This window comes from Lindgomyces ingoldianus (genome assembly GCF_010093535.1).
Source record: "Lindgomyces ingoldianus strain ATCC 200398 unplaced genomic scaffold BDR25scaffold_9, whole genome shotgun sequence".
Classification (NCBI taxonomy): domain Eukaryota; kingdom Fungi; phylum Ascomycota; class Dothideomycetes; order Pleosporales; family Lindgomycetaceae; genus Lindgomyces; species Lindgomyces ingoldianus.
Genome location: NW_022985170.1, coordinates 403,803 through 415,284, shown reverse-complemented (window position 1 = coordinate 415,284; position 11,482 = coordinate 403,803). Strand labels below are relative to the sequence as shown.

The following is an 11,482-nucleotide window of genomic DNA, read 5'->3' as shown; positions in this document are numbered from 1 at the left end:
CTATTATTCAGGCACGAGAGCTGTACATGCCCCGTTTTCTCTTCGTCCGTTATGGATCCCACCATTGAATATGCACCCTACCCCGAGGACTAATCACTCAACAGTGCGAAAAGACCATTCTATGCACAAACTGGGTGTGCTGAATTTCAGCCTCAATGGTCTTTATCTTTTCCACCTTGGCCTGAACGTAGTTAGCTTCCGTCAGCCGCTTTAGTAGTCATTCAACTGCAACCCACCTGCCCAGAAGCCTGGCGGCACCTTGCCCTTCTGCGCATCCTCATTGCTAATTTGCTCATGCGCTCTCTCAGCCCTCTGATCCATCTCCTCATTGTGCTGCCTCACACCCTCATCGTACTTCCCTGGCGGGCTCTCGTTCAAGATTTTTGGTTGCGAGCCTTTTACTTCCTTGTTGCTCCCCCTAACACCTCCTCCTGACTTGCCTTCACTTCTACCCGAAGACTGGGATTGACTCGACTGTTCGTTTGAAGACGGGGATTTGGATTTCCCGACGTTGGGTGGTGGTGGAGGACCGGGATGCTCAATGTTCTCTGTCGCCTTGCTCTTACCCTGCTCTTGCGGCTTCTCGCCCACAGGATCTCCTGCTCCACTGCCGTAGTCTTGGGACGCGAAGCGTGTCTGAATTCGGGCTTGTCGAGCTATAGAAAGGACTGATCTGAAAGGGGCGGAACGCAGTATCGTTGGGCGAAGAAACGACATTGCGAGCGGTGTCGAGGAAATTGACGGCCGGACGGATGAAGATGCGGGGCACCGTTATGGTAGCTGTAGGATGTCGTCGTTGACTTTCTTAGGCGGCTTTGCGTTGGAGCTTGATCTTTTCGCGTGCTGATGACATCACTGTGTCGCCTTGAGAGTTCATGCCAAGTCTAAAAGTTTGGGGTTCCGATCTGCCAACGCCTCATTCCCCCTCCCAACGTCACCAAATTTCAGTTCCAGAATGAACCTGAGCCGGATCTCGCCTCACAAATTCCCTCAATTCCCTCAATTCCCATACACGCGTTTCAAATTCGTGACTAAGCTCACAAATATCAGGGGTATCGTGCATCTGGCATATCTCTCAAAATTCCCTAAATTCCCAAAGTTTCCCAAGATTTCCCAAGATTTCCCAAGATTTCCCAAGATTTCCCAAGATTTCCCAAGATCTCTCAAGATTTTCCAAACGCACGTGTATCCAAGAACACATCTTGCTATATGTCAGCCTGCAACAACTTGCAAAAAGTGAACTGATAAGAACGCAAACAAACAACAACGTATGTTCTTAATCGATCCCCATCATCGACCCATCGGCCCTCCAGTCATCAACTTCGACCCCCCGAGGAGCCGAGTCTACTGCTTCGCGGTCCAGCTGGACATGTTGCAGCCATGTCCCAACCCTGTTCGCTCCGCGGCGAGTTCCGTCGCGCGATAGGCCGGCCATGGTGGATGCTCTGACATCTGCAGCGGCGGGTGAAGATCGAACGGATTCGCGGACAACGCGGCGGCTGAAGAATCGAGGGGTAGACATGCGGACGGAGGTTCGCGCTGCTGCGGTCGCGAGGGGTCGGACCGTGTACGAGTCATTCATATGGTGGGTGCCGGAATTTCCCACACCATATACTTGAACATTGGGGTCGCTTCGTCGAGTTTCTGAATGTGTTGGGGTATTATTGAGGATGAGTTGGGCTTGAAGGTGGGCAGCAAGGGCCTCGTCTGCTCGTTCTAAGTCACGGTCGACTCGGTGTCGAAGCCGTGTGCTGGCACGGCGTGCGGGGTGTGGAGCTGGTTCGGGTGGTAATTCTACGACTTCGACTACATCCTGTTGGGGAATGTAGGGAACGCGCATGTCATTCAAGCGGTCGTCATCGTTGAGGTGATTGTAGTTGAACCACGGACAGTTACACGTTTTCCAGGGCAGGGCACAAATCATGCAGAACTGTGCCGTACATCGGCTGGCTTGACGTCAGCACACCCTAGGTTGATGTGAACAAAACCAACTTACCAAGTCATATGGTTGCAGCCTTCCTTCAGCTCAACCATAGCCTTGCAGTTATAGCACCTCTGCCAGCCCTTGTCTTTCGCCATCTGCACGAAACGGCTTGTCTCTTCGTCCCTGGGGCATTCCCGCCGGGTATGGAATCTGTTGTTACACAACACACACACTTTGGTACTGCAACGACCACACCGAGCGTATTTTCTGCTGGTCGCCAAGTCCATGCGTATCTTCGACGGCTTAATCCACTCCCCGCATCCTTTGGTCGGGCAATACAGCCGGTTTGCGGTAGTGTATTCCTGATATTTTTTGTTCCACAGCTTCTTGAATTTATCGTCAAACAGACGCTCGACATGTTTCAGAGGAATGTGTTCGGCGTTACAACAGGTTGGGGGCATATGTTGCGGATCGGTGACGGAGAGGGAGAATTGGCGCTTGAGGCAGGAGTGGCACATGCGGTGGCCGCAGCTGAGCTTGGCCGTTTTGTTCGCGAGAAGGTCGTCGTTCAGGCAGACAAGGCATTGAACCCTGACGAAGCCGTTAGCGAAGCATGACCCAAAAGTATCACCTGACCAACCTTGGTATCTCCTTGTGCAGCACGGTGGTCGATGCTCTTGTGGGAGGCTTGAAAAGGGTTGCCAAGAGACCGCCGGTACTCCTCCGCGGCGCATGGGTAGAGTCCCTGGCAGAGTCCCTGGCAGACATAGAGTGTGATCTTGAGATGGGGGTTGCGGTGGCGGTAGGGAGCTTGAGAGTGCTAGATCGTCGCATGGATGGTCTGGTCGCCATATAGACTCTATTTGGTTCTCTCGCGGAGACGCTCCTGGAAGATGTCAGCTCATTCTCGGCCTTACGAGATGGGCGAGGACTGACCTGCTCAACTTGGGCACTTCGACTCTCCGCACGGAGACAGGCCTCGAGCCTGACCCCGATCGCGGAGAGTCTGCTGCCCTTCTCAATGAACCGCCCTCGTCGCTCCTCCTCCGTGCCGATGACCGCTTGACCGCGATCTCTTCCACCAGACCCCTCGACTTCGGCCTGCCGTAGACATAGTCGTCACTCCGGTCATCTCCCACCTTCTCTTGCCTCTTCTTCCTCCTTGTACCATCTCTTCTGACCTCCCTGTGACTGCTCCGCGGCTTCGTCTTCTCCCTGTCAATGCGGATCTCCTGTGCCATGCGCTGAGACTCACGACGTCTCTCTGGCTCGGGGCGGGAATAGAACGATGCGCGCCGCGCTCTCAATTCATCCAGGTCCAGCTCGGTGTCCCGTCGTGCTTCCTCGGCCCGCCGTCGTTCCCTTCGCTCGCGTTTGGCGGCAGAATCTTCGTCGTCGTACTCGCGGCGCCGATGGCGGTGCCGATGGCTCCTCCGCTCCCTGTCTCGGTCGTCGGAAGAATAGTCGTCGTAGTAATACCTGGAATTGCGCTCGTCGCGATCTCTGGCCATTCCTGGTGGTGCGTGGGTATTTACAATGTGTGCCTGGATGCCGGCCTCGCAAGCGTCAGGCGTGGCAGACACTCAGGCAGCGGTGCAGGGCGAGGGCGTGCGGGGCGGCGACTGTGTGGAGAGAGGAATCGGTGTGATGGTGACAACTCGCACCTGCAGCGACAACGACTTTGGATCGGGACGGAAGGCTGACCACTCTCTGACAACTCTGACCGCTGCATGTGCACGAGTCAAGCGCCCGACAGCTCTTCTGAGGTGAGCGGGTGCCTGGCTGGTCAGTGCGACAACTGTCCGGCTCAGGGTCATTAGCGGCGCAGGGATCAGGGGAGAGGAGGCTGGCATGTCAGGTGAATGTCCGACGGCTGCCAGCTGTCTCACAGCAGGGGCAGATGATGGGAACTGTTGAGATGGCTGTTAACATAGATGATAGTAGCACATTCTGGCAGGCGTGCAGGCGTGCAGGCTTATGCCCATTGCAATCACAGCAACTAGAGCAATCACCCTATCATCAACTCGCCACCACTTCCGGCGACTCTTGGGCTGCGAAGCTGAATTCTAAGGTTGCCACAACTTTTTCGCAGCTAAGTCTCCATAGGCTCGTCCGTCTACACGCCTGCACAAGTGCCTGAGGTGCTGGAGGGGTCTCTTCAGTCCTTCTCCAACGTGATTTGTGTCGAGACCTCCCATTTCTGTCCGCCGCTCCCATATCCCCCTCCTAGGCGATTCCGAACCATGCTTCCGATGCGATCCCGCAGTCGGCCCATCTCCTCCAGGTTCCGCACCCGCAGCTTGAAGTTGGCCTGGCATAGTCCATAATGCACTTGCCAAAATTTTGCCTCCTCGACGGTGCTCACAGCCGGGTCCGTCTCAATGTCGTACAAGACGGCCGAGACTCCCGGACCAGAGTAGGACATGAGCAGCATCTTGCCCAGCGCCCATCCCTGTATCCATCCCAATGCCACCATGGCAATTGCAACCGTGAATGAGAGGGTTCGGTCTAGCCAAACGTACATTTGGATGCTGAGCAGAGGAAGCAGAAGAAGAAGCGCTGAACAGGAGAGGGTGAGAAAATGAGAAGGGTTGCTCAGCACCGAGGGAAGGTTGGCGATCGCGCCAAGCCTCATTACCTTGCCGATGCGAGAGTGATTCTTCAACAGAATCGCCGAAACAAGTGTTGACACAATACCACTCAGTGCAGCCAGGTCGATGCTCCCGGGAGATACCCGTTCATGCGTGTGGGCATGGTGTGGAGTATGCCCCCCTTTGTTTTCCAGCGCATGTGTCAAGCTGTGTGAAATAAGGTCGAGCCCCATGAAGAGAAGGCCGACGGACATGCCGAGGCCGGCTACCACTTCTGAGCGCTCAAAGCCAAATGGATGACGGATAGTGGACCGTTTCCAGACCTCGAAGTTTGACCCCACGTCAACGGCAACACAGAGGAAGGCGCCCAGCGTGTCATAAAATAACAGGCGTGACAGCACCGTCAGAGCCAAGGACTCGTGAGCGCTCCATTGCACTAATCCGGCCACGAATAAATGGCAGAAACACCATGCACCTCTCAGCATTTGCTCCCGTGACATACTCGAACGGTATTCTTTGAATGTGGGAATTGGGAGGGAAGCGGGGAGCTGGAGAGGGGCGCGCGGGGGAGGCTCGAGGAAGATTTGATGCGACACGCTACTGTGCTTGTACTTGTGCCCACGTCTTCGACCAATATCCTGCGACTCTTAGTGGATGCCTACTCGGCGCTGAAGAAGGCGCTCACTGATTTGTTTGGACCTGGTCGTCCAGGCATATACTGGACTGGCTGGAAGTTGAATGGGTTTTGCACATTTTCGGATCCGCTCGTTTCATTCTCACTTGCTGCGCTTGCAGCACTGGCCGGACTATATGGAAAGGATGAGCCGGTAGGACTGAAGATGCTGCCAGTACTAGGTGTAGGTCTTTGCGATACTGAGTCACTCGGGGCTAACGTTCCATAGCGCTCCGATGGGAAAGTCGCAGACATGGGAGAGAGCGCATTGGGATTGAAACCCAACTTCGCAGGTGACAGTGAACTCTCGAACCCCAGGCCGAATGGTTGCTCCTCATCTTCAGGAGGTGGTGTTGGTGTGCGCGGTGGTATAGGGAGCGGCATTTCGGAAGCCATTGTAGTGGAGTAAAGGAGTGACTATAAAGAATGAATGCTATCTGTAAACCATCTGAACAGCGAACGAAGATAGACGCGAGGTCGGAGACGGCATGAGCACGGAGGTAGAGGCGGAGGGGGGTCACTTCTGAGGCTGTCCCAATCCGGCCTAGCCTCCTTGACACTCGGCCAGTGGGGAATGTTATTTCAGGAGCAGCAACCTTGGAAACTTGTCGCCACTTTCCCGAGGTCATTCGCAAACACCACGCAATAGTGACATGCGCGCCTCGCAAATCCGATCGCAAGCCATGAGAAATCTACGTCGATAAAACGAACTTGCCATATGGGCCTCTCGCTCGAGGAGCATGGAAAATGGGATAGACGCCACACGAAACGGTGGCGATGGCGTCTCCAAGTGGTCACTGAACCGCGAACCGAAGAATGCCGACAGCGATGCCAGCCAAGGAGGGCACAAACGAAGCCTTTCAGGTAGCATTCTGGGGAGTCTACCCTTCTTGAGATCCTCCAACAAGGACCTCACGCCGCGCTCGCCGCCCAAACGCGAGGACGATGACGGGCATGTGGACGACGAAAGCTCGAAGCGCGGCTCTGCCCTCGCGAACGCGCTACGCCAGACTCAGGGCCGAAAGAGGAAGGGGTCGCTGAGGAAGACTGCCATTCTCGGAACCGGGAAGCTGAGGGAACGGCGGAACTCTTTCCTTGAAAAAAGGCTACCCACCAAGCCCGTCGCCATCAACACGGCCATGAGCCCCACATCTCCAGACGACGAAACGACCCCCCGCCAGTTCAGCTATGAGCATACATCGCTGAACTCATCTTCGGACAGTGGGTGGCCTCCATCACGTGCCCTCTCTGTGTCTACCGACACACATGACCACCTACCCCCACGTGTGCTCGCATCGCCCCTCACGAGCCCGGTTGGTCCGTATGCATCGACGACTGACGACGACGACGGGTTGTCGTTTTTCCGGCCGACTGTCTCGAGCAGCAGCTCCTCATACAATCCCGTCCAGCTACAGCCTCTTGGTTCCTCATCATCCCTCCAGCGCCGCCGCTCCAACCGAGCAGGCCAGAACTCGTCCTTGACAATAGTCCATACTCCCGCAGATCTAGTATTGGAAGAAGAGTGGGACTATAGCGAGACAGAATGGTGGGGCTGGGTGGTGCTCATCGTGACTTGGGTGGTCTTTGTCGTCGGAATGGGCTCCTGTCTAGGTGTGTGGAGCTGGGCGTGGGATGTTGGGGAGACGCCATATGCTCCTCCCGAACTTGAAGACGACCCAACTTTGCCCATTACGGGATACTATCCTGCATTAATGGTATGTACTGCAGTCATGTCCTGGGTCTGGGTCGTCGTGGCGTGGGTGGGTATGAAGTATTTCAGACACGCCAAAGTGGTCAGCGAAGACGGCTAGCCGCGTCATGACATATCTCGAATAGGTCCAGCGTTTCTATTATTACTTCACCGTTACATTAATTTGGTCTATTATCACCAATACGATCTCAGGTCTGAAACATTAAGCTATATCATCCTACTTATGCCCCATTGCGTCTACAAGCTCAAGCTTGGCTGGATTGATAATCCCAGGCTTGTTTTTCAAATACCATTTCGATATTGCAACATCATATGTAACGCACGCTCCCTTCAAATGTCGACCGACGTCCGATCATATTGGTCCTCTCCACTCTCTCTTTGGTCAACTCTGACGCACGGTCCGCTGGAAACTGGGATTGCCGACCATTCATCTCCACTATGGTCCGAATACCTAGGCGTACACATAGCGTGTCAGGACCACCACTATTACACTGTCTGATGAAGGATGTTGCCTGCTGCTGCGAGTTGGCTAAGGTAATAGGTTCTTACGCTCATTTCGTATGATTTTAGCCCACACATATCTAACCGCTCTCAGATCCACCAATTCTACTTGTCCATCATGGCTCTCCGAAGGAATCCTCAGCGAAAGTGCAAGAAGGAAGATCCACAGAGTGGTGTGGTAGATGCAACAGAGAGCACGACTCTGGAGAGGAAAGAGGACCGACGGGGATCTTTGGCTACCCCACCACAGCTCCTGTGCGTGCTTTGGTAACGCAGTAGTTGACTTCAAGAGAGCTAATCCCGTGAAGGCACAAACCCGCAACTCCCCCCGGGCCATCTCTAAACATCTCCCAATCATTCCGTTTTTTCGACCTACCTCGAGAAATTCGCGATCACGTGTACTCTTACCTTGTGGTCCGCCGTGGGAGAAAGGTCCCGATCATCGAAGCCAGGGCGGTTTTGCGTGCCCAAAAAAAGCGTGCCACTGCCCAGCGAACGCGCGAGCGACTCAATGAAAAGAGAGTCCAATCCGGAAGGCGACCTATCACCCCAAGAGAGCCAGTCGCAGAGCCTGTCCTCCATCTCAACCTACTCCTGGCCTCTAAGATGCTTCATTATGAAGCAACCGACCTGCTCTATCAAATGAATTGGTTCGCGATTTCTCTGGATACTTTTTGCTTCAACAGGACCCATGTCTCAATGGAAGCACCATTCGGCTAGCAATTTAGCAATATCACCCGATTGCAGCTCGAGTTACAGCTCAAGGACTCGCAACGAATGAACAACTACATCGACTGGGCGACCTTCTTCTCCACCTTTCCGAACTTGAAGTTTCTTCGCATTATCCCGACCTTTCACACTCGGTATTTTGATTGGGCACGCCTCGAGCTTCAAAACTGGGAGAACGCGCACTTCGTATTTCGCGCTTTCTTTAGAGAACTCCTCGCTTCTATTCCGGATCGAATTCACCTCGGACTGGGTCTTTCGTGCGAACCCGAAGAGAACATGCATTTAGAAGGCAGGGGTACCGTTTCCCTGTCGTTCCTTCAACAGATGTATGATGACTTGAGTCGGAGGAGAGGCATTAATAGCACCTGAGCTATCGCCAGCCTTGGGTGTGCTTGGTTGCGAATTGCGGTGAGACACTAGGCGAGCAGGAGGAGGTGGCTGGGAATTATGCTTTCAGATTTCCATTGCTACCACGACGGATTTAACGATATTACGATGTCCCTAATTATATAAAATGGGTCAATGGTATAGTGAACAATAATCCTGCTAGACGATGTACCTAATACTAAGTGAGCTCACCGCTCTGTTAATCTGAAACTCATAATTGCAACTAGTATAAGCTGACAAGTCACCCTTTCTCCCACCGCTGCAATATGAGCCAAAATTCAAAGCACTATTTTTCAAGTTATATATTAAGTTAAGACGGCATGATCACGCGAAGAGGCTGTGCGCATTGATTTACCGTGCAACCTGAAACTCCTCTCCACTACCTCATGCTTCTTTCCGTTCTTCTAGGGAATACAGCTTAGATCGCGAATCAACGCCACGGATCTACTATGCATGAAACTCCTGACGAATTCTTCCCGTGTGCCTTGTGTGACGGATATCCTAGAGTAGTGAGATAAAAACAAATTTTTGAGGGTTTGGAAAATTTCGTCGCATGTAAATTAATATAGCCTGGCACGCTACCTCTGCTCCTCACTTTGATTCACATCTTAAATATGCAATACTTGCCCCTTTCTCTTCTACGATATACTCTCACCCCAATAACATTGAACTCACCATCCCAATATGGTTAGACCCAGACGCCAACCCGGCTGCAACCTTGACTTTGCTTCCTCCACCGCAGCCCATAACTTTCAAATATCCCCATACCTCGCGCGAAACGAACGCCTCACGGACACAAATCATGCAGCCCTCCCATCTCGCAACCCCACTAGCTACAATCGAGCAGCTCGAAACCTCAGGATCCCAGCTCGACGGCATCCCAGCCGATCTCGAAGACTCCGTTCGCTTCGCAGGAGCTAGGCTTACGCAGGCTGCCGGCATTTTGCTGCGGCTGCCGCAAGAGATTGTTGCGCAGGCGATTGTAGTGTTCACAAGGTTTTTTTTGGGACCAGAGGGGGGGAGCTTGGCCGAATATGACACGAAGGTATCATTCGCTGATTAGTAGTCAAATGGAGTCGATGATGGGGCGTTGGCTAATTGGATGTAGAACATTTCCGCAAGCTCGTTGTATATTATTGCAAAGATGTCAGCGTGGCCGAAGTCGCCACGGAACGTAATCAATGTCTATACCTACCTCGATTCGTTATCGTCGACCTTCATCGATATCGAAGAGCTAGAGAGAAAGCATGATGCAGAGGAATACTACGTCTCTGAGGGGACGTTTCAGTCTCAGAAGGCACAATTATTTGCAATCGAGCCACACATTTTAAGGGTTCTGGGCTTCCAATTACATGTGTCCCTACCCTATACGCTCTGCATCACTTATCTCCAAGCCCTTGATGTCTTTAACCAGCCAAGAGCCTCTGAGCTAGCAAAGAGAGCTATTGCAAGGCTGAACGATGCGTTGTTGAGCCCACAGCTTCTATATTTAACGCATCAATCCCCATGTCTAGCGACTGCGGCGATATACCTAGCAGCAAAGGAAGTGGGCGTGAAGTTGCCGGATGTAGAGTGGTGGGAGGTATTTGATACGGATAGGGAAGAGCTAGGATTCTTGGTGGTGGGTATGTTGAGTGTAGCGAATTTCGCGCTTGAAGAGAAAGGGAAGTGGGGAAAGAGAAAGGTTCCGATGACAGTTGAGGAGTTGGAGGTGGAGTTGGAGAGTAGAAGGGCTTCGAATAGCGAAGAATGAGCTTAAATGAGACGTAGCGTTCTATTCGGGCACTTCAAATGGGCTCAGATCCATCCTCCTCCGAGCTGTGGGTTATCTCAATGATGCCCCCCAACGATTGTCTACTAGAAGTAGATGGAAGAAAGTGGCCTTGCCGAACATGATTGAAATGCTACCATACCTTCGCGCATCAATGCCTAAGGCCCCCCTTTACAGCAAAGGTAAAATGACCTAAGTACAGCACATCAACCTGGCAATTTATCAACAATACTATATCGGGCCGCCGCTACGCGTGTTTGCGACACAAAGAAGGAGTTCGCACAATGTCTGAGATATTCATTATCCCAGCTTAATTCCTCATTTTCCGTCATGCTGCACAATCTTCCTCTCATTTTTTTTTTCACACAATGTCCGGGATACAAACCCCACAGGTTTGGGTCATAGGGTTATCGCGTAGTCCGCACTACAATCTCGCCTACAGATCTCCTAGTTTCACACGTGGAAAGGACGGGCAACGAGTGGCACCTTTATCCCAGCTCAATATGTTTGCTCGCCGCCTTCTTACGCGGGAAGAGTCGCCGAATTGTACTAGCTGTACTAAGGGTATTAGTAACTCGGTTGATTTAAAGGCTAGAGGTAACGGGCTATGTCAGCGGGTAGGCATGTATCTGAACGGCGGATCTGCGCTAAAGACGTACGCCCATCCATTACGAACAGTAAGTCCCATGGTAGAAGTTTATATACTGATCAAGCCTGTCGTGCTAACTTAATATGGTTCGTAGAACGATATACATTGCGATCCCGAGAAAGGAACTCCATAAATCGGATCGTTGTCGATTGACGCCACAAAGCTCCATACGGAACGATCTCAGCTTCTTGGAATGACGCAAAGTAGTTCAGATAAGGAGGTTACCTTTGAAGACATAGTAAAGGGCACAGGCAAAAGCAAGGGTGACTATGCCAAGACCCAATTTTGCGGAAAGCAAGCTGCGAAAGACAGCCTCCAATATTTCTAGGTAGACACTTGTTACATCAAAGAATCAAGCGATGCTGAGCTTACAGAAGCTATTAACTCTATTTTTCGCTAGTCCCAACATGCAGCCAAGTGTTATGTGTTCTTGTCTAACATTTCGCCCACCGATTCGGATGGAGACGAGTGATCCCGGAGATGGAAACCAGCATTCGAGAAATGCAGATGTTTCACTCGTAGCTGGACGGTTTAAGAACTTATTAC

General features: G+C 52.4%; 6 protein-coding genes across 6 annotated transcripts; 3 read left to right on the top strand and 3 right to left on the bottom strand.

The window, feature by feature from the left end:
• Positions 1 to 152: 152 nt before the first annotated feature.
• Positions 153 to 836, bottom strand: BDR25DRAFT_129351 (uncharacterized protein). The gene has a single exon (XM_033683813.1). It carries the CDS (start codon positions 715 to 717, stop codon positions 211 to 213), a length of 507 nt encoding a protein of 168 aa, XP_033550006.1. The 5' UTR covers positions 718 to 836; the 3' UTR covers positions 153 to 210.
• Positions 837 to 1,258: 422 nt separating this feature from the next.
• On the bottom strand, positions 1,259 to 3,629 carry BDR25DRAFT_129275 (uncharacterized protein). The gene is made up of 4 exons (XM_033683812.1): positions 2,861 to 3,629; positions 2,565 to 2,810; positions 1,997 to 2,515; positions 1,259 to 1,946 (listed from the first exon to the last, which is right to left on the bottom strand). The coding sequence occupies exons 1-4, from the start codon at positions 3,433 to 3,435 to the stop codon at positions 1,277 to 1,279; spliced, it is 2,010 nt and encodes a 669-aa protein (XP_033550005.1). The 5' UTR covers positions 3,436 to 3,629; the 3' UTR covers positions 1,259 to 1,276.
• Positions 3,630 to 4,082: 453 nt separating this feature from the next.
• Positions 4,083 to 5,584, bottom strand: BDR25DRAFT_218783 (cation efflux family protein-like protein; the record flags this gene model as incomplete). The annotated part of the gene is made up of 2 exons (XM_033684944.1): positions 4,083 to 5,153; positions 5,201 to 5,584. 2 exons carry the CDS (start codon positions 5,582 to 5,584, stop codon positions 4,083 to 4,085), a joined length of 1,455 nt encoding a protein of 484 aa, XP_033550004.1.
• Positions 5,585 to 5,802: 218 nt separating this feature from the next.
• On the top strand, positions 5,803 to 7,091 carry BDR25DRAFT_302155 (uncharacterized protein). Its single transcript, XM_033689735.1, has one exon. The coding sequence runs from the start codon at positions 5,929 to 5,931 to the stop codon at positions 6,997 to 6,999; it is 1,071 nt and encodes a 356-aa protein (XP_033550003.1). The 5' UTR covers positions 5,803 to 5,928; the 3' UTR covers positions 7,000 to 7,091.
• Positions 7,092 to 7,726: 635 nt separating this feature from the next.
• Positions 7,727 to 8,568, top strand: BDR25DRAFT_302154 (uncharacterized protein). The gene has a single exon (XM_033689734.1). It carries the CDS (start codon positions 8,178 to 8,180, stop codon positions 8,496 to 8,498), a length of 321 nt encoding a protein of 106 aa, XP_033550002.1. The 5' UTR covers positions 7,727 to 8,177; the 3' UTR covers positions 8,499 to 8,568.
• Positions 8,569 to 9,267: 699 nt separating this feature from the next.
• On the top strand, positions 9,268 to 10,299 carry BDR25DRAFT_282468 (uncharacterized protein). Its single transcript, XM_033687976.1, has 2 exons — positions 9,268 to 9,561; positions 9,625 to 10,299. The coding sequence occupies exons 1-2, from the start codon at positions 9,319 to 9,321 to the stop codon at positions 10,267 to 10,269; spliced, it is 888 nt and encodes a 295-aa protein (XP_033550001.1). The 5' UTR covers positions 9,268 to 9,318; the 3' UTR covers positions 10,270 to 10,299.
• Positions 10,300 to 11,482: the final 1,183 nt, after the last annotated feature.